The sequence below is a fragment of the Vidua chalybeata genome, chromosome 24 (assembly GCF_026979565.1).
Source record: "Vidua chalybeata isolate OUT-0048 chromosome 24, bVidCha1 merged haplotype, whole genome shotgun sequence".
Classification (NCBI taxonomy): Eukaryota; Metazoa; Chordata; class Aves; order Passeriformes; family Viduidae; genus Vidua; species Vidua chalybeata.
Window position 1 is genome coordinate 5,449,397 of NC_071553.1, and position 26,629 is coordinate 5,476,025.

Genomic DNA, 26,629 nt, shown 5'->3' on the forward strand with positions numbered 1-26,629 from the left:
TTGCTGAAGGTCTTGTCCCTCGTGCCGTGAGATCGGTCTCCAGATTTAGAAGATAGGTTAGAGGGAAAAAAAGGAGGACTGTTTAGTTTTCCTCTGGTTATGATGATAAAGGATCACAGGATGGGGTGCGAGGTGCGGTGGCTGGGCACAGAGATCCACCAGCGTAACCCAGAGCAGAGTTTCTATTTTGACTCTGCTCTTATGAGTCTCTGCCATAAGAGAATTGCGTTTCTGCAGCAAATTCCAGTCCAGAAAGAAAAGCAGTGCCACAGCTGCTGATCTGATACTCACAGGAGGGTGGTGGCACCCCACTGGTGATGTCTTCAGATCAGGATGTGGGCTGCCCACTCGACACTTCAGAGCCCTGTCCCACTCGACACTTCAGAGGAGGAGCTTTTGTACCCTGGAGCTCCTGGCACAGACTGGAGCTGGCTTCCTCCAGCAGCAGCACCCAGTGGGATGGCACATGTCCACTGGTGGGTCATGGTCTCATGTCTCTTAGCACATCCTAAGGACAACACTTCCACATTCATATTTTTATGTACAACATTTTTTTACAGCTTTAAGAATCATTTGTGCACCTTTGCACCTTACCAGCTGCCGTGGAGCCTGGCTGTGCCAGGGATGGGTTTGGGTTACTGGTGTGCTCCTGCAAACCCCTTCCCAAAGGGAAGGTCCCTGTCCCACAAGGGCAGCTCGGGGAGGGGGTGCTTTTGTAGGGAAAGACCCAGGGACTCCTCAGCATCCTCCTGTCCAGCTGCAGTCTCTCCTCTCTGCCGTGGGTGCTTTGGCTTAGCTGGACGTTTTCCACTGCCCCTTTGTCATATCTTTAGGGGTTATTAGGACAAAAGGGGGTTCAGGGGGGTGTAGGGGCAGTATGGTGGGCTGGGAGGGAACCCAAGGGCAGAAGGACCACTGGGGCTGTCAGATCCCTGTCCCTGGACAGGTGGAATCACTGCCCACCTTCCTCCCTGTCCCGCTCCTGGCTCCAGCCTTAATCTCCCGCTGCAGATTAAGCCTCTCCTGGCTCAGGGAGCAGGAACACCCCAGAGGAGAGACAGTGCCAGCAGCTCCCAGCACAAGGATGGTCACGGGGTAGGGCAGGGGTCCCCCTGCCTCCCTGGGATACCCCCAGCACCAGGGGGCTGGGATGTGAGAAGGTCCCGCAAGCAAACAAAAAAACACTGAATATTTCAGAAAGGTCTTTTTCTTGCCCCTCCACCCCTATTTCCAGTCCTCCTTCCACCTCTCAGGGCAGCCAGCAGAGCTGCTCTCCGGCCCTGTTTCCCCCTGCCCAGCACCCCGAGACTTTCCAAAAACCACCAAGCCCAGCCAGGTCGTGCCATCTGCAAACTCTCAGGTTTTTTAATTAAATATATTTTTTTCCTTGTCCTTTTCTTTCCCACCCCTTGCCTTTTCCCATGCCATACGCCTCCCCCTGGCCCCCCTCCCCTTGCCACCACCCCAAGCCCTCGGCTGGCCGAGGGGCTGCGAGGTGCGGGGTGGGTCTGGGGGTTGCGGGGGGCTTTGCATTGATGCATTGATCGCCCATGGTCTCTGCCTGACCTCCCTGCTCCCAGGGAAGCAGTCTCCATGGCTACTGGCCCTTCTCCTTCAGCGCAGACTGTAAATTCCTGCAGGCAAAGCCCAGCCTTGGGGGTGCGAGGGGGGGAGCCGTGAAGGAGTAACCAAAGCCAAATAGAAAGAAAGAAAGAAAGGCTGGGAGAGAGAAAAAGGGCGTTGCTTGGATGGGGCTCTCCTTTCCACTCCCCTTTCCCAGGTCCCCAGCACCAGGGCAAGGCGCCTGCTTCCCCCCTCCAGCACTGCTGCTCCTGCTCCTGCTCCTGCTGCTGCTGCTCTTGCAAAACTGGAATTGGCTGGGATTATTTAAGGGAAAAAAAAAGGAGGAGAAGGGATCAGAGCAGCCGCCAGAGAGAGGGCGATAGAGTCCACTTTCCTCCAACTGCCCTGGGTCTCCCTCCCTCGCTCTCTCCTCTTCAGCAACACCAAGAGCCCCAAACTGAACCCAGAGCAGCTTTTTCCATCAGTTCAGTTCCCTTCCCTCCCTCTGTCTCACACACGGCAAGGAGAGAGCCCCTTCCTCCCTTTGATTTTCCTTCGCATGCTCAGCCCCTTGTTTCCTTTAAAGCACTAGAAATCCCCCTTCTTGCCCCTGCTCCTCCCTGCAGACTGGGATTGCAATGGGAGCTTTGCAGATTGCTGGATTTTCCATCCTTTTCTTTCTCCTCCACACTGGAAACACGCTGGCAAATAAAGCCAGTCAAGGTAAGAGAAAATCTTCCCTGCTCGAAGGTTTGCTGTTTGATGTGTGGATTGGGCAGCCGGATCTCCTCGTTAGAGCTGGGGTTTAAGTGCAGGCTGGAGAAGGCAGCAGCAGTAACAACAAACAGTGGAGGGGATTTTAAATGTCGCTTGCAGATATTCTCGCCTACTGCCTTGGAACTGGGGTTGGGTTTGTAAACTCTTTAATGAGTTGCGTTTCTTAGACTTTAGGTTTTTTTTGTTTGGACTCTTTATCTCAAGGCAGGGGGTGCAGGGGCAGAAAATTAGGGTGGGCAAACAAGTCTGCATCCATCACAGGCAAAATGTGGCTGTTTGGAGAGGCTTGGGGGGCTCTGCTGATTTTGTGTCTGTGAGATGGGGCTACCACGGCAGCAGTGTGGGCGAGGAGGCTGCTCCGGGCTGGGCTGGAGGGCAGGGATGGCGGAGCAGGCGTTGATAACGCCGGGAGGCTGCATCTGTGCTCGGGGACTTCACATCGGCACGGGGGGATCTCAGATGTTGGCTGCAGGGGTGTGGGCAGCAGGAAACTTCAGGTAGCTGAGCACAGCTAAGCCTGAAAATTAAGGGAGCTCTTTCCCCTATCTCGTGGAAAGAGAGGCATGTCCCATCCTTATCAACTTTGGGCTTTTCTGTTTCACAACTCCCGCATTGAGCCAGAGCCTCCCCTTCCCAGACGTACACACGGAGCTTTATGTATGGTCTATCTATACCTTCACTTTTCTATAGCACCTCTATATTTAGCTCAGATTTTTTCTATACACGCGCGCGGGAGTGCGCGCGCCCACACGAGCACACACAGCCCTATACATGATCCTGTTGGCTGTCTCAAAGGGGGTTTTCTCCTTAATTCACCACTATCTGTACAATCTGTCGGGTTTTCTCTTTTTCTTTCCATGGCATGTAAGGTTTCTCCAGCCCGGCTCTGGCTGTGCCGCTGTGGCAGCTGCATGTTTGTGCGTACGGCGAGATTAAATAGCGTGTGAATGAAATCTCGGAGCGCAGGGTATAATGAAAGATCTCTTGCAGGAGGATTCCAGCCACGCGCATGGTCTCCCGAGCCCTGTCACTGACAAAGTTAGAAGGAATTTCAAGGCTATTGTCTTATCTGGCTCAAAGTGTTTCTAAAACAATAGGCGACTTCTCCGGAGGGCAGCCTGGGCAAGCAGGAGAGATTTTCCAGGGCAAAGGTTTGGTGAGAAGGCATCCAGCTTCACATAAAGCTTTATGATTTAGGCACAGAAAGGAATGCTTAGGTTTTTATCCCCCCTCAAATTATCTTGAGTGTATGCATTGCTTTCATTTCTTATCATAATATTTATTTATTAAGGCCTTTTGGTTTCCAGTTCCATTTAAGCCTGAGCCAGAATTGCATTAAAATAGCAAAGTGAAATTCCATCGTGCAGAGACTTGACAGATCCCTTCAGGGAAGGAGAGGGGTGGAGTGGGGGTGGAGAGAGGTGAGCTCAATCCTGCGCCGGGGTTCATCGCCCGCCGTGCGCCTGGGACAGCGCTGGCTCCTCCCGGGTGTCCGGGTGCTCGCCAGCCGGGGGGGCTGTGCTGGAGAATTGATCCCTGAGGCTGCAGTGGAGGGTTCTGTGGGCTGGGGAGGGGAACGTGACTGCAGAGAGGCAGAGGTTGGTGTCTATGGGGCTCTGGGCAGGGATGGGCCTGGTGCTGGTGGTCCTTTTTGGATGAGGCCGAGCTCACAGGCATCGTTAGGGCATCACTGATGGCAGGTACAACATGTGCCTTTCCTCAGAACCTGCTGTCTCCTGGGTTTTCTGACTGTCACTGAGCTCTTTGAACCCGCTCTGTGTGTCTGGGACGTGTGTTAGCAGGATATTTCTCAAAAGCATCAGGTGTGTCTGCCAGGTGACACCCCAAGTATGGGGCACACATCACCCTGAAACCTTTGCCTTTTTGAGGGACAGCCACCCTTGCCAGATGACTGTCATGGGCTGGAAAGGGCTCCTCTCCCATCTGTCTTTTCTTGATGGGATAACATTGTGTCGTGGGTTGGGCTTGCTGGCTCATTTCTTGTACTGAATTACCCCAGAAAGTTTAGTCTGTGGGGAAGGAAGGATTTAGAGAGCTGGCTGCTGGGCCAGGAGGGTGTCTGCCAGTGGACCTGGCTGGCTGTGGAGTCAGCTTAGGCCTAGGGAAGCTTTCAAGAGGAGAACTGGCAATTTAAATCTAAATAACCATAGGGAGGCTCCTGACACGCATTCACATCTGCAGCCCACAGGTCAAGCTGCCCACATGTTGCTGTGCCCACCACTCCTCTGGGTTTTGGATAGGTAATGTCACCCCCAGTCCCAACCTCTTGTCTATCAGTCCATGTCACAGCCTTCCAGACAGAAGAGTTTGTCCTGCTCTCAGTGGAGCAGTGCCCTTACCTGCTGTCTGCTGGCCTCAGTCCCTCCCTGCATGCTGGGGGCACAGAGCCCAGGGACTGGCAGCTCTGCACCCTCCTCGGGCAGTGCCAGCCCCTCTGGCAGCACCCTCATCACTTGGAACACATCCCAGGATTTGCCACTTTTCCCTGCAACTAATTCCACATCCCCTCAGATGATGCTGTGGTGTGGGACCAGGAGGGAGAGGCAGCATCTCCCTGGGAGATCCCAGCACCCCAGCTTGCAGCCCCTGGTGTTCCCACGACCCCAGTTCATGGTCCTGGGTGGGATGACAGCCTCAGCCCAGCCCACTGGGCACTCGAGGTTGATGGCTGACACCAGCCCTCCTGGCTGGTGCTGTGTGGCTGCCCTGGGCCACAGCCACTGTCCCACGTGAGGGGCCGGTGTGCTGGGATGCACCTGCAAAGCCTACACCGCCAGGGATTTATTTTTCTGTATTTTTTTAAGGAGTCTAAAATTTTCCAATTGCAGCGTGGAGATGCTGTTTGATTCCCCTCCCATTGCCGCCAAACCTCCTCCCCCTTGGCCTCTGCCTTCCTACCTCTCCAGCATTCACAGTGTGTGACTGTTGTGCCTGTCCCCTCCACCCCGCTGAAATATGAAATGTAAAACTGTAAACATTTCACATACACAGTTCAAAGGAGATCTTTGACTGAGGACGTCTAACATGCCTGTACCGAGATTAAAAAAGGGGAGGGGGTGGGTAGGAAGGAGGGAAGAAGAGTTTTTTTGTAACTGCCAACTGGAGTATAAATATTCAGACACCTTGAGTCTTCCAGTGCCGATGTATTGCTCTCGCTAAACTGCTCAGGAGTTTGGGGGTTCTTGTCTTTTATTTTTATATAGATTTTTTTCCTTCGCAGACAGCCACACCAGAGTACTCAGTTTAGGAAAATAGTATGCATGATTGACCTTAGCCTTCACTTTCAAAATTCTAAGTCCCCTGAGAGGCTTTAGGAGAAGCCTGGGATGGCAAATAAGGTTTGCTCTGTCTGGCAGCACTGGAGGATGCCTGGCTGTGTTTTGGAGAGGCTGTGTCCCCGCTGGAGATCTTGAGATTGTTGCTCCCGGAGCAAAAAACAAACACATTTTTTAAGGCAAGGCCGGGTCAGTCCGATAAGCCAAAGGAGCAACAACAGCAGTGACAATTCCATGGGGAGATGAACAGGCTGCTGCTGTGGAGCATCAAACTCTCTGTGGGGAAGTGGTGATGGAATTGGGTTGAAGTGACCAGGGTTGGCACAAGGAGGTGGGATGGAGGTGGAGGGAACATTTCCTACCGAGGGAATGGTGGTAGAACTGGGATCCATCAGGATGACCTGGGCTGCTGCAGAGGATGGACAGCTCAACCTACCTCTGCCCTCAGGGGAGTGGGAAGCATAAGTGAGTGGGATAAAAAAGCTCTTTTCTGGGTCGTTAACAGCTTTGGGGAAGCAAAACCCAGAATGAGGGTTATAGAGCAGGGTCTGGGCATTGGACAGTAGGGTCACCAGGCTGGGAATGGCCCCAGGTGCTCACTGTGCTTGCAGTTCATCCATACTCCATCATTGCACAGGGCCAAGCGCTGGGGCTGCACCTCCTGTGTCCCACCTGCTTTTGGATGTGCAGGGCACGGGGCTGGTTCGGGGGTCTCCTCTGCATGGTGAGATGCAGATGTCCCCTCTGAGCCATCCTGAGCACAGGTACCTGCCCAGGGACCACTGGCACCCCCATCCTGGCAGCAAGACATCACCCAGCACCTGAGTCAGGATCTCTGAGTGCAGGTGACACTTCTTTAGCCACTTTACAGAAGGCTGCCCTGCAGAGCATCCTCCTCCCCTCTCCTGGCCCATATCCCCTCCCAGGGGCTGCCACTGCCCGCGGCCATGCCCTGAGCCACTCCTGCTGTGGTGCAGCACGAGTCACCCTTGCAAGCTCCCTGGACGAACAAATGATTAATAAACTGCACCACAGTGTCTGAGGTGGTTATTAATACCCTGGTAAAAGGAGCTACTGAAGTTATAAAGCTTTAATTTGGCATTAAGGCCGAGTGGAAACTCCGCATGTCTGCCAACAGCTACACACACATCCCCATACAGACAGGCTGTTAATATATATGCCTATATAAAAACAAAGAATAAAATTAATTTGTAGAAAAAGCTGAAGCACTTGTAGGAGAGGGGAAAAAGGATGGTGGGTTTGTTTGTTTAGGATTTTTCAGGCCAGTTTTTGCTGTCCTGTCTCACCCCCCTCCTCAAATTTATCGGGACTTTTGGCCTAGGGCTAAAACCATCTTTTATTATTTTTTTTTAAACAAAATAAGGAAGTGAGGAAAGAGCCTCAATCCAGGCTCTAAAAATATACGAGCTGTTGCTTTATCCCCCTCCTCGCAGTCGGGTGTGGGCACGGAGGTGCTGCCCGGGGGCTCTGCCACCTCCCCCTCGGTCAAAGCCCTTCGGCTCCCGGTGGGTGCGCGCCGGTCCCGGGGAGGTGGCGGTCCCCCCGCTTTTGGCACGCTCGAAATGGCAGTGGCGTTGAAACCGTCTGCCTCCGCTGCCTTTGAAATGGAGAATAAAGCTGCAGCTGGAGCGGAACGGGGCCCAACAGCCAGCGCTGGAAAATCCCACCCACAACGGAATAAAAAACATGGCCCGAGGCGCGGGGCGAGCGCCGCAACCTCCTGCCCTTCACCGCAGCCCCCGGCGATGGCCGTGCCAGGGATGCTCCTGCCCTCTGAGGAGCCCTGCTCGGCCCCAGGGAGATGGGGCTGGGCAGGGAGCGGGGCCACCGCGGGCGAGACCTGCGGTCCCCAGCGAGACTCAGCATCTTCATCAAAACCAAATTCCCGGCCGGGTGCAGAATTCCACAGTGCTGGGGATTTGAGGCACGATGCACCCATCTGTGCTGCCCGGGTTGGGCTCATTTCAGGCAGCTTAGGGTGAAAAACAGAGTTTTTTTGATTATTTGTGGAAGGAAGAAATGGAGGGGCTATAGGGGTGCAGGTCTGCAGGAGGACTAGCAAACCCTCCAAAAAACCCACCTGGATTTGGGACCTCGAATGGAGCAGGTCCTCTGGAGTAGGAGGTCAAGCAGGGCACACCCCAGAGAGGAACTACTGGGAGCAAAGAGGGACAGGAACATCAGTAAGGATTTTTTATTTTAAAATATTTTTTTAATCTTCACTTGTCTTGGAGATGAACCCTCTCACATGGTGGCAGCAACTCAGAGCACCTGCAGTGAGGCCACAGGCAGCTTTTTGGATGGAGGAAATTCTCCTGCAGGAAAAATGGGCTGGCCTGAGAGAAAATCTTCCCTTTCATGGGAAAATGCTGCTTGCGTTGACAAAAATGCTAAAAACTGCATTTTTCAGAGGGTTTTACTTTAATTCACTACGTCATTTCTGAACGATACTGAGGAGCCAAAATTTCAGCATTCTAAAATTGGGATCTTTGCCAATCCCAGGATGGCTCCTGGAGTGCCCAGGAGGGTATTTATTCACTCTTCCCACAAACACACTTTTTTGTTTTTTCTTTTGGCTTTTTTTTTTTTTTTTTTTTTTTTTTTTTTTTTTTTTTAGAATCCTGTAACCTTTCAGAATGACTCTAGCTTTGGAAAAATTAGAGTGGAAAATTGATAATGTTTTCTTTTGTACTTTTGCTGCTGTGTAATCTTTCCAAAGTTAGGCAACTTTTGAAGTTACAGAATGGGAAAAAAGATAGAAAAAAAAGATGCTATACATGCATGAGTGGGAAAGGGCCAGAGGTGCATTCAGTACCTCATGCGTGTTGTTCTGTAGTCTTGAGTTTGAGAGTATAGAAGGAAAAAGAAATAGGAAATAAAATTCCCCCAAAAGTGAGATTCCTGGCAGAAGGCTGGGAAAGTTTCAGTGATGTGATTTATGCCTGGTGGATGCTTCATGTTCTGAGCATTTGTAGGGGAAGGAGATGGGGTTTGATGGGTGGTTGTACTGTTTGGGTGCTGGTTCTCACCTGTGTGCCAGGTGGGTGCCTGGGGTGCCAGACCTGACAACTGCCACCCTGGCACCATGACTCGAAGCATCACAACGTGATTTATGACTCTGGGGGGACACCTGAAGGGGAACTCCCAAGCATGCAGGGCCAGGACCAGGATCTGCAGATTCAGTAGGCTTTTGGGTCAGCAGCAGCTTTGCACATTGTGCACATTGTGGCCAATGCTTGGCATCCCCCCATATCCCCCTGCTCCAGTGCCACAACCTCCCAACACCCCTCTGGCAGCCCAGTGAGGGGTGCAGGAGCCTGAGGCGAAGTCACTGGGATGCTGAACAGCCACACTCAGCTCCCCAGAGGCACAAGTGCCCCATGGGACCCCTGGCACAGGCAGGGATCGATGCTGGGTGCTGGGGTGGCCACAGCACTGTGGCACCATGGCCAGTGCCATGGCTGCTCTAGGTGCCAGCCAGGAGCAGGGCCCTGGTCCCCGTGCAATCCCTCCATCGTCCCCACCGTGGTGGGTCAGCCTCCAGCCGGTGATTAATGGCCCAAGGGAGGCCGTGGTGGCCGCGGGCCATGGCTAATGTCAAATAACAAATATGAATGCGGGCTGTAAATATTTATACAATGCGCAGGCACGTGCCGCCTCCCCGATGCAGAGACAAAGCTCTCCTCCTCCCGGCCGGGTGACTCACATCTCCCGGCAAAGAGCCGCCGGGGTGGCCGGGACAGGGCTCGGGCTGGCGTTCACGCGGCCGTGGCCCCCGTCCCGCGGGGCTGCAGGGCTGCCTGCCCGCCCGCCGCTTGCAGGGATGTTTTGGGTCTCTGGGGAGCTCCTGGAGCACTTCTTTTCTTGGGAGTGCTGATAAGCAGTCTTTTAAAGGCAGCTGAGAGCTTTGAAGCCTCAAGCCCCTCCTGAGGGGGTACAGGGAAGCTGGAGGGACTCTCAGGTCCCCCTTCCCCAGCGAGCAGCTTCCTATCCCCGTGAGAGGAGGTGGAGGCAAATCCCTCCAGGAGCAGTGCTGATGCTCCCCACGTGGAGCTGGAGCCTGGGCTGCTCTGGGAGCCCTGCCCATACCTGCAGGGCTGCGGGTGATGCTCAGCCCCGCCTGCCCCTCAGCAGCCTGATCTCCAGGCACTGGCAGTCATGGAGGGGATGTGCCCGCTTCAGGGCACCACATCTCCCTGACTGCCAGAGCAGGGAAGGCAGTGAGAGCCAGCTGAACAGCCTTTTGCTCACAAACCGCCACTCCATGTGCTTGAGGCTTCTCCATTTCCCAAATACCATTAAAACCTCCACTCCCACGGCCTCCTGTTACAGCAAACCCTTGGGCATTGCTGCTTGAGGCCATTGGCAGCACATGGAGCTCTGGATGTGATGTCCTGGGTACCATGGCACTACATCCCAGAGAAGGGGGTTGAGGGGCAACGGGGGATGGGGACGATGCAAATTTTGTCCGTGTCCCCAAGGAAGCCTTGATGTTTTTCTCAGTTCTCCTTCCTGCTTCTCACTCCTGGCTCCCAGGTTTATTTAGTGTGGTCCCTGCTAATTCGTGCACATTCCTTGGCACCTAAGAATAGAAAGTGATGACGATTATTTGGGTGCCTGGTCGGCTCAGGAAACAGCTAATTGGAGACAGAGACTTTTACCTCTGCCTGGGCTGGCTCCAGCCTGGACTAGGAGTGCTGGAACAGCGTTTCCTATCATCAGACACATGAAAGGGCCAGGGAGTCTCAGGGTGACGTGTCCAAGAGGGGACACAGGTCGTGCTGTTTGGGAGTAGACCCAGTGATTCACCATGTCCAGAGCCCATCATTAGGGCTGATTGAGGAGCCAGAGGCTGCTGGGATCCGTCACCTGGGGTGGGGGCTCCTGTGGGGGCATGGGTAGAGGTCCTGGGCTCTCCCCTTTACTCCCTCACCTGTCCTCTTGCAGATGTTGACGAGTGTGTGGAGGGCACCGACAACTGCCACATCGATGCCATCTGCCAGAACACCCCCAAGTCCTACAAGTGCATCTGCAAGTCCGGCTACACCGGGGATGGGAAGCACTGCAAAGGTAGGGACACGCCGCTGGCAGAGCCGGGGTCCTGCTGACGAGTGACAGCCCCAGCAGGTCGGAGGCCAGCAGTGGCTTATCAGCATTGGCCTATGCAAAAAAGCCACTTGTTCACCCTGGCCTATTGTAAACCTTTTATTCCCCTTTTCTGCCCCAAACTCCTGGCCTGTTGACAGTGCGTGGGGACAGAGAGGACTCTGACTGACCTTGCTGGTGATGCTGGCAGCCATTGTCCTGACATGGTTGGGGCTGCCCATGAAGGGTCACATGAGGCTTATTTTAAACAAAACTGGGCTGATTTTCCTGCAAGATTTCTGACCCTTACAGTGCAGAACTGTGTTAGCAGCTAAAACACAAAAATAAGACATAGAAACAGAGATATAGATGGTGTAGATATCAATTTAAATGTAGATCTAGGTGTAAATCTAGATATTGGTATAGGTATATATCTGTCTATAGATACAACTGAGTGGGGAATGGAAAGAAAATGGGCTCCTTGGGGCAGCAGCAGCAGGAAAGCAGGATTGGGGCAGGGGAAAAATTCCCAGCTGGAAGCAGGTTCAGGGTCAGGATGGGCCGAGTACAAATAGCAGAGGGATTAAAGCGCTCCAGGCACTGCAGGGCTTTGCCATGGAGACAGGCTGCTCTGCCAGCACCCTGGGAAATCCCAGGAGGTTCCCAGCACTCTGCACCAAGCTAAAGCTGTAAGACACTGGGTTAGCTGGGGCTCCAGCATCCAGACTGGGGAGAATGGGGATGATATTGTAGAGTCTGGAGGGATGCTGCAGGTGATAACAGAGCTGAGGATCTGCTGCTGGAATAGGCAGAGAGAGCAGAAGACCCCAGGGCACATTACCAGCCGGGTGGAGATGGGGAGCAGCACCCATGGCGGGCAGCAGCCGGGGCAGCCCTGCAGCTCTCCCGCCCTTCTCCTCCGCAGACGTTGATGAGTGCGAGCGGGAGGACAACGCAGGCTGCGTGCACGAGTGCGTCAACATCCCCGGCAACTACCGCTGCACCTGCTACGACGGCTTCCGCCTGGCACACGACGGCCACAACTGCTTAGGTGAGGAATGTCGGCGCCCTGCAGCTCCTCAGCTGCTCCAGCACCTTAGGACCGACCTGCTGGCTTTCTTTGCTGGGCACTTCCCAGGACCCAACATCCCCAGATCTGCTGTAGAGCCGTGGAACCGTGGTGGCACTCCCAGGGCACTGAGCCAGCTGCAGGCATGTCCTGTGCTGCAATGGTTTGCTGGGGACAGCATTGCTCCCCGTTACATCGGGGTGATGCCAAGGGAGGACGCTCCATGCTGGGAGGAAAACTCGCTCTGTGGTTCCATCTCTAGACTGGGAGGGTTGGGGAGAGGCAAAACTGGGAGAGTTGGGTTTGGAGTTGCTGGGGTGAGGAACAGGCTCCCCACAGCCGCATCCTGCTGCGGCAAGCAGCCGGGCCAGCAGCTCTGTGCCGCTGCCGAGGGCAGCACCAGCTCACCCGGGCCCTGCCGCTCGCTCCGCTCGTGCTTGAGGTCAGCCCTGCACCTGCCAAAATAGATGAGTTAATAGCAAATATGGTGGGGATGGGAACCAGCGAAGGGACTGGATAAATAATCCCCGGGCCAAGACAAACCCGGCATCTGCCTACGGAGCGGCCGTGCATCCTCCCTGCTACTTCCCACCGCCCCAAACTCCATCCGGCCGCGGCGGAGCCAAAGCTCCCGTCAGAGCCCCGGGGCCCATCGAGCTGCCCGCGCCCGTCACCCGCTTCCTCCCGCGGCATCCGCGGTGGGAGCTCCGGGGCACGGGGCCGCCCGCCTCCCCTCTGCCTGGAGCTCATGCTATTTTCCAATTAGCGTCTGCAGAGGGGTCATTAATGAGCTCATCACTGGGAGGAGGAGGAGGGGAAGGGATTATGGACACATACGCTTTGCATTAACCACCATCACCGGGATCTTTTTAGCCTCCTCGGGGAGGGGGGAGATTTACACAGCTGGGAGGAGGCGCGGGCGGGCGGCGGCTGGCTCTGCCTTCCTCTCCCGGGGGAGGATGAGCCCGAGGAGAAGAAAGGAAAGCTGGACGTCATGTGTTTACAGAGTTGGGTGGGAGGGGATGGAGATAGCTGGGGAGCAGCCGGCCAAGCAGGGATCTGGGGAGAGCACGCTGGCTCCCACCTTGAGCCCTTCCTTAACTCATCCCAGCATCTCATTCTGATCCTGATGAGCTTTGCCCAACCCCTGCATCCCCTTTTAGTCAAAAGAAAGAGAAACAGAGCAAAGCAGCATATTGTGCCAGGCTTTGCCAGTACCATGAGCAGGAGCTGAGCTGGGGAGGGGTCAGGGTATGTGCCCACCAGAGTCCACTGGCCCCTCCATTGCCCATCCTGGGTGACCTTTTGAACCAGGACAGGAATTCAAGCCCCTGTCCTGACACAGGCCCTGCTGGCTTTTGCCCATCTCTGTTGCCTTTAATAAAACAGGTATTAGAGAAGTGGAGTCTCATTTCAGCCATCGGGTTTGAATGGCTGCCTCCTCATTTTTGAGCAGAGCTGGAAGGAGAAGTTGTAAGACATTAAGCCCTTGTTCTAAGCAGGGGGATTTGAGGAGGGTTATTGGCATCTGCAGGACATAGCTTGGCTGGGATGAGCATTGGAGGAAGCCATGAGCTTCCTGCCATCGCAGAGGATGTCCCTTTATGCCTGGCTGCAGCCCAGGTGTCAGCCCTCACTGCCCTGTGGGTGAGGGGGTGTTTTCAACACCTCCTTTCCAAGACAGCAAGTTTGTGGGGTGCTCCTGGGCTCCGCTGCCTGGCTACTTCCAGCTAAAGCTGCAGCCCTGCTTTGATAATTCTGAGCAAGCCCTCAGGGCTTGCCAGGGACTGGGGCACAGTGCAAGGCACCCCCACTGCTCGGGCATCCATCTGTCCATCCATTTTGCCCAAAAGCAAGGGGTTTGGGTGTGTGCTGTGCTGTTTGGGGAGGGGGCCGGTGCTGGGAGCCCCTGGCGCGTGCCGTCGCTGAGCCGCTCTTGCGGCGTTTCCGGTGGGCGATGCTGTCGGGGCTCAGTTTTCCCCTCAGCTGTGGCTCTGCAATGCTCGAGTTCACAGGACGTTTTCTTTGGCATGGGGCCCCTCGCTTCCCAGCCCGACACCATCACCCAGCCCTGGCACCGTGGGCAGAGGGGGCAAGGGGTGGCCACGGCACTGATTTGTCTCTGCCCAAGCTGGCATCCTGGTTGCTCTGGCACCTCAGGGCACTGGTGAGTTCAGCTTGGACCATTGTCCCCAAAAAGCTCTAGAGTGGTGCTCTCTAGAGAGAGCAAGGAGCAGTTACTCTTCATTAAATGCAGGTTTTGCAGGGCTGGAGGAGCAGCAGCCTGGGGCAAGGGCATTGCTGCTGCCACGGGGCCACATTTCAGGCCCTTGCTGCCTTGGCTTGTTAAACCAAAACAGGTGTGAGGGCAGCCAAGCAGCAGAGCAGGGGATGTGAGTCTCCTTACAAGTAATTATCCCTGCTCTGGGCTAAGGTTTCCCAGCTCCTCCTAATGAAGTGCAGGCATCCCCAGCTGGCGACAGGCTCTGAGGGGCTGGGAGCAGGGGCTGGCTGCAGCCAGCATCCTGGATAAGCATCCTGGATGTTTTGGGTTTTCTGGGACAAGGAAAACCCCTTTCTTCTGTGGTCTGGTGTTCCCTTCTGTAAAATGAGGCCATCAGGCAGGGAAGCTGTATGATCCCTGCACCCACTCCTGCTGTGCTTTGCCTTCATCCCCCACACTGTAAAGCATTCTGCTTTCTTCCAGCTGGGGGGAAGCAGGTCACTGCCCAGCAGATCTGTCCCACCCAGTCCCCATGCCCTTGGTGTGCCAAGGAGCTGTGCTCACCCCCTGCCACCTTCTCTCTGCAGACCTGGACGAGTGCTCAGAGGGCAACGGCGGCTGCCAGCAGACCTGTGTCAACATGATGGGCAGCTACGAGTGCTTCTGCCGGGAGGGCTTCTTCCTCAGTGACAACCAGCACACCTGCATCCAGCGCCCTGAAGGTCAGTGCTCAGCACTCCCACGCCCTGGGGCACCCTCCATCCCTTCGTTTATCAGGCAGGTCTGTCCTCTGTCATTTCTGGCCACTCCTGCCTGGGTTTAGGTGCTGCTGCTGGGTTCTTGGTGTGGCAGATTTGAAAGTGAATCTATGGCAGGCATGTTGGGAGAGGTGATAAATGTCCTGCAGCAAGACCCTCACGTGTCTCTTGTCCAGGCACAGCAATACTGAGCTTGGGGACTTTAATCCTATGCCCAGAGCAATTTATTGATAAATGGAAGGACCTGGAGGGCCTCCCACCACCTTAGGAGACACATATTTCCCTGCCCAGTCTTGCACAGCACCGAGCCCTTCGTCTCAGTATCAACTCTAAATTGTTGCCGTCTGGAGCAATCTCTTAGCCAAAATAGGAGGAAATGAGAGATTTTTGCGTCTCTGCTGATTTTTATCTCTGCTGCTTGGCAAAGCCAGCTGAGTGTTTTTGCTTTCCTCCTTCCCAGCTGTGTTGGTCACTCCAGCTCCCCAGGAATCTCACCCTGCCCAGGACAGCTGAGCAGCTGCAGTGGCATCTCGTGTGTCCCCATCCCTCGCGTGTCCAAGAGGGATGAGCTGGCTGCCCCTTCCTGCTGGTGCCGCAGTGGGTGGTCCCTGCTTGGGACAGGGATGCAGGTGCTGGGTCTTGAGCTCAGTGGGGTTTAAAGCCACTGAGAGATGTGGGAGCAGGGTCTATCACCCAAGGCAGGAGGGAATCAAAGGTTGAAGGCTCCCAGGTGGTTTTGTCCACCTTCCCAAGCAGCTCTGTGCCAGGATCTGGCCAGGGTTCTCCTGTCCCCACAAGGTTCTCATTGACAAGGTTTCACCCTGTTGCCATCAACTCCCCATCCCATCCCACCTCAGACGTCCCTCTGCCACTGCTGACCAGCGCCAGCAGCTTTTGGAGCATTTCTTTGCCTCCTTTTCTCTTTTAGAAGGCATGAACTGCATGAACAAGAACCATGGCTGTGCCCACATCTGCCGAGAGACCCCCAAAGGGGGCATCGCCTGCGAGTGCCGCCCCGGCTTCGAGCTCACCAAGAACCAGCGTGACTGCAAATGTAAGGAGCACTTCAGGGCTGGGGATACAACCTCCCAGGGACCCCCTAACCCTGTTCCCATGGCACAGATACCTCCTGTCCCTGCAGCAAAGCCCTGACCCCCTGGTAGCAGCTGGTTCATTGAGCCTGAAGCTCAGCATGCTCAGCTCTGCCTCTGTTGCCTTTACAGACAGTGCTTCTGGCAGCCCCTTTTACTGTGGGATGTTGTGTCCTTACATGACCAGGATGAAATGGCAGTTCAAGGGGGTCCCAGAGGCTCAGCATCCCCTGTTCTTGTCCCAGTGTTTCACTTTCCAAAGGAGAGGTGAACAAGGAGAGTGCAATTGGCGTGTGAGGAGCACAGGAATCCTCTCCCTGAGGGTTGTGGTGCTCTCAGCCTGTCTGATCTCCTGCCAGCATCCCACTGGCAGTGCCAGGGTTATTAAATAGATATGTGTGTGTTTATGCAATTATTTTTATTTTGTTTCTCATTTGCTGTATGCAGCAAATGTGTAAAATCACTGATGAAATGAAGGTTTAATCCTAAACTAAATGAATAGCACACCTTGCCCTCTGGGGAGGGCTGGCAGGGATTCCCAAAAGCTCCTGTGTCATTCCAGAGCTCAGGAAAGTTTCACCCTTCCCCTGTAGCACTGGATTCGGGGTCAGGGTCAACCAGACCACCAGTCCTCTTGGCTTGGACTCCACTGGTGGCATTTAGCAGATATGCAGAGGGAAGACATGAGAAACCACATAACAGCCTGCATCTGCTAAGATCCCACAGGGAAAGTGAAGGGCTTTAGGAATTATCTGTGAGGGAGGGAAGGAAGGGAAGGAAAGGAAGGGAAGGAAGGGAAGGAAGGGAAGGAGGGAGGGAAGTCTCTGAGGGTACAGATGAGGTGTTTCCAAGCCAGCTTTATGTGCTACATGTGGATGCTAGGCAGGGAAGAGGAGCTGGGGCCACGGTGACACTGGTGCTTTGCTCCCACAGTGACCTGCAACTACGGGAACGGGGGCTGCCAGCACACCTGCGACGACACCGACCAGGGGCCCAAGTGCGGCTGCCACGTCAAATTCCTGCTGCACTCGGACGGGGTGACGTGCATAGGTAGGTCAGGCCATCACCCACACGTGGGTTGGGGTGTGGGATGGTTCCTCTTCCTCCCTGGGTGATTTGTCCTTGGCCTGGTGAAGGGTTTTTCCCAAGCCTTGAGCATGCGGCGATTTCCTTTTGCTGAGACCAGGGAAGCTCAGCACGTGTGTGAGGGATGCTGCAGTACCTGGGGGTGCAGGGATGTGTCTGCACAGCCACAGGGAGCAGAAGTGATCTTGGTGCTGCTTGAGGGGACACCTGGGGACAGGTTGCTGTGCTGGGGTGCAGGCAGGCTTCTGTGCTGCTGAAGAGAGAGCTGTGAGGATGTCCTCATGCTGGGAATTGTTACTGTCGCTGTCACTGGCAGCTTTTGAGGAGGGATGTGGAGGGGGCAGGTTTGCCCACAGCAATGTGTTATAACTTGGTATTGTGGGACCTTGGCTCAGGAACAATTGTCTTGCAAAAAAAAAAAAAAATACAAAACCAAAACCCCAACAACCTGACAACTCAACCAGCCCCAGAATTGTCCTTTTCCTGTGTGTGTTTTCAAATTGTAAAACATCAAGCAGAGATAGAAGTTTTACTGGTTTCATATGCTTGTGCTGTTTAACAGCTGCTTTGGTTTAAAAAATGTTATATTTGGGGAGTGATTAAGTCCACAATTGCTTGAGACATTTGAGTTCTTACTGCAAAATTAAAAAGAAAAAGGAACTGGAAGCAAGAACTTGGCTCCCGGTGTCCCTGCTGAGCCTGAACAGAAAACTCTTCATGATTTCCACAGACGGCTCCGTCCTCAGGGCAGAGGATCCCCCCTGAGCCCCTGGCTGCTCCCTACCAACTTGAGGGATGTTTGGGGCTGAGCCCCCAGCAAAGCCCTCCTCCCCATCAGCTCACTGCTGCTTTAATGTCACTGCTGTCCCCCAGCCTGCTCCCAGGGTGGATCCCAATCCCTCCTGGCTGCTGGCAGGCGCTCACAGCCCTGGTCCCCGCCGTTCTCGTGTTTCTTCCCACAGCCATTGCGTCCTGTCCCACCTCTGAGGACCCTCCCGGGGGTTGTTGCTGTGCCTGGGTGGGGAGCTCCCCTCCAAAAGGGAGCTCAGGACCCCGGGTGTGGCAGCTGGTGGGTTCCTCCTGGATGAGGGGCCCTGCGTGCGGCGTCTGACTTGGGCAGCTTTGGGACCAAGGATGCCCCTGACGTGTTGGGTGTGGGGGTGAGAGAGCAGCTCTCCAAAGCATCTTGTGATCTGGGGGATGCTTCAGAGCAGTCTGTTTGCTGGTGGGGTGGTCTCTGCACTCAGACCTTGGGTACCACAGGTGTGAGGGTGGGATTTGGGAGTTTCCAAAATCACTCATCCTCTTGTCCTTGGCCAAAGACTCCCTCTTTGTCCCCATGCCCTGCATTGTACCTGCTGGGGAGGCATCTCCCACCAGAGCCAGCACATCCCTGTGAGCTCTCCCCTTGTCCACCTTTCCAGGGGAAGTCAAACACTGCACTAGAGGATTTTAGGAGCAGCATCAGCCCAAATCCCACCACCACACCACGCCTGTCTCGTGCCTTTGGGCTCTGCAATCCCCTCTCACAGGAAGGGGCCTGCCCAGCTCCTGCACTCCCTGGGGGATTCCTGATCCCCAGCCCCACCGTGGGAACACCAAGGGGTTGTGCTCCAGCCACTGGGAGCCAGCAGCCACCCTGCGGGGATGCCCGGCCAGCAGATTTACAGCCGAGGTACCTGCTCGGATATTTATAACCACCCGTTCTTGTTTTATGGCTCGGGCACAGCAAACAGCCCTCCCCCATCCACACTGCCCCCTTCACCGCCCCTTCCCCATTTCCTCCAAAATATTTCATCATTTCAAGGGGAATAAAGTTTCCAGTGAGGGGAAACGCAAAGTCGTTCCCCGGGCCATGGGCTTTGAAATTGAACGCGGTGCGTTTGATGGGCTGCCGGGACAGGCCCCTGGTCCAGGTTCCCTTCAGATCACACCACGCGGCAGGAAGCACGATCAGCCCCTCTGAGTGACAGTTTCATTAGGCCACGGCCGGTGTTTTTCATTTTTCTGCTTTTTATTGCTGCTTTTAAAAATGCAGATAATGAGGAACATGCCTCTAAGCACAGGGGCCATCACTAATGGCTCCCAACATGTCTGCAGGCACGAGGGGGAGGGGGAGCCGGGAGGGGAAGCCAATGACCTTATATATTTATATTTATGCTCCAAAAGCAGCCTTTAAAAAAAAAAAAAAAGAATTAAAAAAAAGCACATAAAACAGCCCTCCAGCAGCCAAGGGTGCAGTGCCCGCGGGGAGATGCAAGAACAGCTGTCACAGTTGATGCAGATTTTGGCTTTCCAGGAAGATTTACTGGCTAGGGTATCATTGCACCTATATTTGGGGTGCAGCAGGGCTATTGCTGGCCCCCTACTTGTGGCGAGCACTGGTGGAGCGGGTGGACGGGGAAGAAATATGGTTAAATGGAGAAGGAAACTAAACCCAGCTCAAGTTTTATGGCTGATTTCCTGACCCACGCCTAGGCGGTTTGTGGCGGCACCGCTTTGTGGGGCTGGCGGTGCTGGGAGCGGTGCCGGGAGCTCTGGACCCACAGCCAGGGTGCACTGACCCACGGGTGAGGCTGAGCAGCCCAAACACACCCAGGATTTGGGCTCACTGCTGGCTTGGCTGCTAAATCCAAGGGGTGCAAGTGCCACAGGCGGGATGTGGTTGCCTTCCCAAAGCCCATGGCTGCGCAGCGTCCGCGTGGCTCCGCTCAGGGATCACCACCTGCCCTGGCACGTGCTGGTTTTGTTCACAGCCAGGGCGAGGACCTGGTTCCCCAGACTAACAGGCTGCACTAACGCTCCTCATAACGCGCTTCTCCCGCTCACATGGGGCTCCAACCAGCCCAGCACAGCTGGAGGGGGTTTGGAGAGGCTGAGGGACATGGAATGCTTGGGAGGTGGGAGAGAAACAGCCCAAAGGGACAGTTTCCACCAGGCTGGAAATGCAGCAGAGTTGAACCCATTGATGTGTGACACCAACCAAGTTCCCTGCTGGACACTGTTTCTAAATCACTTTTTTATAATGTTAAACAGGGGAGAGACACTTCCAGCAACACGTTATCCTTGAGACGTTTTCTAATGGTAAATATTTTTGTTCTCTCTATCTCTACGAAGGGGTCTAACCGTAGATGGTCTCTCCTCTGGAGATCATAGCGGGGCTCGGGGGCTGAGCTGCTGCGCTAACCGCATGTCTCACTAACCCTGCCCCGCTGCTGCTTCCAAACCCTGCCAGGCCAGCCTGGGGCTGGGCTGGGGGACAGAGGGAACGCTCCCCCTGCTGTGCTTGCATGAGACGGGGCTCTCACGCTGCTTTGGTGGATCCAGCCCGGCGCCAGGGGTGGCAATCTGCTTTCCAGTGGCTGTGGCAGCAGTTACCCCCACACCCAGGAGGAGCTCACAGTGGGCTGCCAGCAGCTGCGTGGTGGGGAGGGGGATGCTTGTGCCCATCTCTGTGCTGTGCGCTCCCAGTTACCCCTCCCTGGAGCCCACCCACTCGAGGATGGTCCCCTCTGGGACCTTCAGGGTGTCCCAGGGTTTGGCTTTGCCACGCACAGTGGCTCTCAGCCCAGAGCTGCAGCAATGGCAGAGCTGCAATGGCCCTTTACAGGGCTGGGCACCTCCCCAGGGACTTCTTTGCATCCCCATGGGGGTCTCCAAGCCCTTCACACAGGTAAGGTGATGCCTCTGCTCTGCCACCGAGGAAACTGAGGCAGAAGGTGCAGCAGCTTGTTTGTGGTGGGGAATCTTGTTCCTGGATGTGCTGGGCGCAGGCAAACTCCTGGCACATCCAGGAGCTGTGGGAGCTCAGCTCACCAGCACAGGGAGCACAGACTGCAGCTTTTGGGGGGCTCTGAAGAGCCTTTCACACAGGGGTGGGAGAAGGGGAGGACCCCACATCCGAGTCATCACCACACTCCAGCCAGCCCAGCTGTCATCCCCTCTGACTCTTGGGCTCACATCCTGCTGAGATTGTCACTTCTCAGAAGGTGGAGGTGAGGCCAGAGTGTCACCAGCACTGAGGGTGCTGAGCAGGCTGAGGAGTGCCATGGCACAGCATTTGGGCAGTGAGACCAGAGCTGGGATGGAGGAGGGTGGAAAAGAATCTGAGTGTGTGTGTGTGTGTGTGAAGCTTTGTCCTCTCCCTGCCTGAGCGATGGAGGCCTCACCAAAGCCCTGTGTGGCTGGTGAGTCACGCCAGGCTGGGAGCAGCCCTGGGCTGCCAGCTCCGCCGAACAATTGCTGCTCCCCGGGGCAATCCAGAGCTCAGCCCCATGCTGCCAACCTTCACTGCCTCACAGGTACCCCATCAGCCCCCTCCAAGCTTTCTGCAAACCCAGAACAGGGTCCCCCCCTTCACAGAGGGGTTTGCAGTGGTGCTCTGGCCGTGCTAATTGAGCTTATACCCAATGCCCACCCTGGGCAGCTGCCCTGGGATGGTGAGTGGGACTGGCTTTAATCTCAGGTGAAATTCCCAGAGGTGCAAAGCGGCCAGGAGGGGTGCCACAGTGCTGGAGGAGGCTGTGAGCATGATGACAGTATGCCCAGGGCACCACATTCTCTGGAGGACTCCATCCTCCCTGCTGCAGCTGCTTCTCCAGCTCCATCCCGCTGGCAGCAGCACCTGAGCCAAACCAATCGTCTCATCTCAGTGGTGACCCTGTTAAATCAATCCTCCCCAGGCTGCTTCTGCATCAGCTGCTGGAACAAAGGCTGGCGTTAAACAAATGATTCACTGGGCTTTCACAAAGTTTCCCTTCCCTTGGGCGCGGTGTCACCCGCCCCGTGTCCCTGGCCCCGCAGGGAGGGGGATGGCCCTGGCACGGCTGGGCCGCGTGAAGCGCGAGGACCTGGCTGGAGGAATAATATCTGCAGAAATCCTTCCCCTGCCGTTAGGTTTTGTAATTGTGCTGGCGATTAATTTCATAAAATGGTCCCTTTTGTTCTCTTATTATGGGACATCATAAAAATAGCAGTGGCAAGACGAGCACAGAGCGATCCCAGCTCCCGGGCCCCGCGGCAAATGGTTGGATGGTTCAGTCATTCCTACCCCATGCGGCGCTTGCAAAGAGCAGGAGAACCTGGGATTTGCTCTTTCCAAGGAATTTCTTCAAGGCATTTTCATCTTGGGTTCCTTGAAGCCCAAATGCCTCATTTATCCATGCAACCAGCCTTCTGAAAGGAATATTTTATTATCCTTTGTGAACAACTTAATGCACTTCAAACCATTGTTCTGGTGGTTAGGGTTGAAATTGAGGATTGATCTCACAGGGAAGCTGTCAAGCTGAAAATGCTTCATTTAAATTAGTGTCCCTTCTAGTCCTACCAGCAACAGCTGACTTTGATAATACTGAAATAATTAGCTTTTTTTTTTTTTCAATTGGATTTTTTTTTCCACTGATGCTGCTTGCCTCTGAGTGTGTGTTTTAATTATATGATGTGTCTCCCAAATTAGCCTGAGACACTGGACCAGCCACCATGCCTGAGCAGTGGGTGACGGTGAGGGACTGACAGCACAGGGTCACCCGTGGCTTTGTGGCTCGGTAGCTTGGTGGCAGCGAGGGGGACAGGTCCCCCCTGCCACCCCACAGGGGGACTGGGACTGTGCGCCCACATCCCTGGGAGCTGCAGCCTGGGAACTCCTGGCAGGACCTGTGTCTGGCTGCTTTTGCACAAGTGCTATGCCTTTGTCCCTGGGAAATTGAATTCCTCCTCTTCGGAGCTGCCGAAGGTGGCCTCCACGAGGCCCTGTTTGTGGGGCACACCAGCCCCCATGTGTTCATTATTTCACAGCTCTGTGGCCTCGTTGCTCTTGTGTGAGAGCCAGGGGTGGTGTCTATGGGCTCTGCAGGGAGGTTTGTACCCGCTGCCACTCCCAGGCTGTGGCACGGGGGACATCTGGGTGTCATGACTCCCCCAGCCTTTTGAACACCGGTCCCTCACCGCAGCCCTTCTCTCCCCTTCCCATGCAGAGACGTGTGCTGTGAACAATGGGGGCTGTGACAGCAAGTGCCACGACGCGGCCACCGGCGTCCACTGCAGCTGCCCCATGGGCTTCATGCTCCAGCCCGACAGGAAGACGTGCAAAGGTAGGGGGGTGTGAGTGGGGCTGGGGCACTCACTGCTCACCCCTGGGTGCCTCAGGCCCCCGCTGTGTCCTCAGTGCCCTCAGAAAAGGCTCAGATTTAGCTCAGCTCGACATTGGCCCCCAGTGCTCACTGCCTTGGTGTTTGCAGCCATGGCCTGGGGACAGGAATCACCGCCCTGCACGAGGACTGGGATGCCTTGCTGCAGGCACCATGCTTGGCCCCATGCCCCTGGGAAGCCTATGGGGAGGAGGAAAAGGGGGTCAGGTCAAGTTTGAAGCAGTGGCATAGCCCTTGTGGGGCTGTCCCATCTCACTCCACCCCACTGCCTCAGCTGCCCCAGGGGAAGGGTTGGATGTGCAGGGAATCCACACCTGCTCTGGGAGTGTGAGATGCACAGGTCCCTCTTGGGACACTGCCCAGCCAGGTCTGAGCACCACGTCCCACCTGGGGGAGAACACCCCGAGATGCTGCACGTCCCACCAACATCCCCACCCACCTGTCTCTGCCAGGCAGGGCAGTCCAGGCTGCTTTCCCTGCACCCCAAACTTGCCCCCCTAGGGCTGGCCGGTGCCTGTGTTGTGTCTTTTGGCAGCTCTCAGAACTTGACCCCAGCTGAAAGGAAAGCCTGTCCCACTGCTGGCTGCCTGTCTACCTGTTGACTGCTTCCAGAACCCCTTGTCTCTGGTATTTTATCAGAGCATCCACCCCTCTCCAATTCTGCAGTTTCCAGCGACATGCAATAACCCAGAGCCACGTCCCCTGTGTCTGGGGTTTTATTATGGCTGCAGGCAGGTTTACAGCTTGCCCTCTCACAGTCATAAAAAGAAGGCCTCAGCCCCAGCGAGGCAGAGCTGCTGCCCCAGCACTGGGGGATGGAGGGACAGGGCAGCCTGCTGCCTCCTCCTGGTCTCCTTCCATTTCAGAAGTTGTTTCCTGGCACTAAATTTTGTGATTAGTGGAAAAACAAGCCACGTCAGCCGTGTTCCTCTGCTGACCATCGGAGCCCAAAGGGTTTCCTCCATTTGCCAGCTCATGGTGGGGACAGCATGCAGAGGGGAGCACTGGGCTCTCCTGGCCAAGCATCCCAGCCAGGGTGTGACCCTTGGGTGTCCCTTGTCCCCACCAGACATTGACGAGTGCCGGCTCAACAACGGCGGCTGTGACCACATCTGCAGGAACACGGTGGGCAGCTTCGAGTGCAGCTGCAAGAAGGGCTACAAGCTGCTCATAAACGAGAGGAACTGCCAAGGTAAGGGGCAGTGAGTGCCCAGGCCCCCTGCCCTGCCCCTCCCATGGCTGCTGCTACAGAAGTGCTGCCCCAGCTGCTCATTCCTCTGGCCCTTCCTGTGGACTGCATACATCCCTCAGGGGATTAGTGTTGGATTCAGGCTCTGGTTTGGGGCTTAGCCCTTCAGCCTCAGAGCAGGGGACTTGTGGGCTCTTGCAGAGTCAAAGCCAGGAATTAGGCAGATGCCAGGGTTCCCAGTTCTTGGAGGGCAGGAATGAGGAGAAGATGCCTCCTGCTCACTCCAGAGGGAGCTGGCTGCTCCATGCTGCTTCTTCCACCTTTTTCTCCCCGTCCCAACATCTTTCTACACGTCTCCCATAAGCCCAGCAGGTCACTGTGCTGCCCCCGCAGCCCATGGCCAAGGTCAGCACGGCAGGTGTGCATGAGCCTGAGTGTTGCCTCCTGAAAACACACGGCTGGGGAAGGAGGGGGCTGGCAGGCTCCGTGGCTGCCACTGCTTTCATCTCCGTCCAGGTTCTGTGCTCTGGGAGTTTGACGTGAGAGTGCAGCAATTAACTTAATGAAGCCAATGAAATGATGCTCCAGCCCACCAGGTTGGGTTCACCTCCCAACCGGGCCCTCCCTGCCCCAGCGAGGTGCCCGCGGGGCCGAGCAGACATTGCTGGCACTGTCCCCGAGGCAGGACCTGCCCGCACAGCATTCCCGATCCCTTCCTGGCACCCTCCTGGTCCCTCCCTGCCCTGGATGGGCAGCAGCCGGGGGCTCTTGCAGCCTTCCCATGCCAGGGACAGGATGGTGGCCTTGTTTGGCCCGTTTGAGGTGCAGAGGGGTTGCAGGAGCTTGTGGCAGGGGGGTGCTGGGGCAGTGGGTGAGGAGGAGCTTGGGGGGAGGGAGGAGGCAGCACAGGGCCCTGGAGCATACTGGTGTTGGATCTCCGGAGCATCCTGAATGCCCAGAATTGTATTGAATGGTACTGAATGCCCAGAGCAGTCTGGTTCTGGACCCTTGGAGGATACCAGTGCAGGGTTCCACAGCATCCCAGCGCAGCCCTCAGCTTGCTGGAGCAGCTGGAGCAGGAAGGGGACAGTCCTACGCCCGGGACGGCCCCTCTGCCGTGCCAGCTCTCACCTCCTCCCCTTGCCTTCCCTCCAGACATCGACGAGTGCTCCTTTGACCGGACCTGCGACCACCTCTGCATCAACACCCCCGGCAGCTTCCAGTGCCTCTGCCACAAGGGCTACACGCTCTACGGGCTCACCCACTGCGGAGGTAGGGCCAGCTGGGTGCTGGCAGCCTGTCACCCCGCCGGGCTCGGGTCCCAGGGAGGCGCACGGGGTAGGGCAGCCCCGCGGTGCGGCTGCTGTGGGACCCCTGGGGACACTGCCCACCCCAAGGGCCCGTGGGGAAGGTCGGTTCCACGCATACCCCGGGCTGAGGCCAGGCAGGGACGGGGCTCACAGCCAGACTCGCTGGTGTCTGCAACTTCAAACAGAGCGACAGGAACAAATTGTGACTTGTCTGCAGCGGGAGAGAGGGAGAAATCCCCGGCGTTTTTGGCAGGGAGCTGTGACGGGGTGGGAAGGGGAACATCAAAAGGGTTTGATTTAAATTTCACAAGGCAGATAGCTCCCAAGGGCGGGGGCGTGGTGCGCCCGGGAAGCGGGGAGGTGGATGAAACATGCTTTGCAGGGGCTGCCGGAGCGTGTTGTGGCAGCGGTGCCGGCGGCCCGGGATGACGAGCCCGGCTGCTCCAGTGCTGCCCGGCTGGCGAGGGTCAGCGACCCTCCTCATATTTCTGAACTACGCGGTCAGCGTGAGCCAGCGCAGCCCCTGGGACCGTTTCGGGGTGGGCCTGCGGCAAAGGGATTGATGGATCCCACCAATGGCCCGAGTGAGGGAGAGCTGGGCAGGGAGGGCTGTGCCGGGGCAGCTCCATCCCTGACCTGAAGGATCGTTTCAGGCCGGGGGCTCCCTGATGAAGAGAGGGACCAGGGCTGAGCCTTTTGGGTTCAGTGTCTAAGTGCTTCCATGTCGGTTCCATCTGCTGCCTCCTCAGCCCACAAGGGGCTGGGGCTGGGCTCAGCCTGGCTGGGCTGCACCCATCCCTGCCTAGCCCTTGGGGACACCTGGAGTCGGGCTGTCCCTTATCCCCATGGAGCTGGCACAGCTGCGGGGAGGTGGCACTGCTGGAAATGCCCTGAGGTGCAGACCCCCCTGTCCCAGCTGGGCTTGGATTTATCCATCCAGAATACCAGCCCTGAGAAAATGCAGTGATTCAGTGTCAGAGCTGAGGGGTCCCACTGCCCCTCACCCACTGCCCA

At 56.0% G+C, this 26,629-nt stretch overlaps 1 protein-coding gene across 2 annotated transcripts in view; it reads left to right on the forward strand.

Moving 5' to 3' along the window:
* The first annotated feature begins 2,189 nt into the window (after positions 1-2,189).
* SCUBE3 (signal peptide, CUB domain and EGF like domain containing 3) overlaps positions 2,190-26,629 on the forward strand; it is a 31,734-nt gene continuing 7,294 nt past the window's right edge. The window contains exons 1-10 of one of the 2 annotated variants that reach the window (XM_053964175.1): positions 2,190-2,286; positions 10,605-10,727; positions 11,668-11,793; positions 14,623-14,757; positions 15,722-15,847; positions 16,818-16,934; positions 20,007-20,054; positions 22,943-23,059; positions 24,186-24,308; positions 25,461-25,577. In XM_053964175.1, coding sequence (XP_053820150.1) covers positions 2,202-2,286; positions 10,605-10,727; positions 11,668-11,793; positions 14,623-14,757; positions 15,722-15,847; positions 16,818-16,934; positions 20,007-20,054; positions 22,943-23,059; positions 24,186-24,308; positions 25,461-25,577 — 1,117 coding nt within the window. In that variant the 5' untranslated portion in view covers positions 2,190-2,201. The remainder of the gene's footprint in view (positions 2,287-10,604; positions 10,728-11,667; positions 11,794-14,622; positions 14,758-15,721; positions 15,848-16,817; positions 16,935-20,006; positions 20,055-22,942; positions 23,060-24,185; positions 24,309-25,460; positions 25,578-26,629) is intronic. The other variant, XR_008434782.1, reaches the window with a different exon arrangement.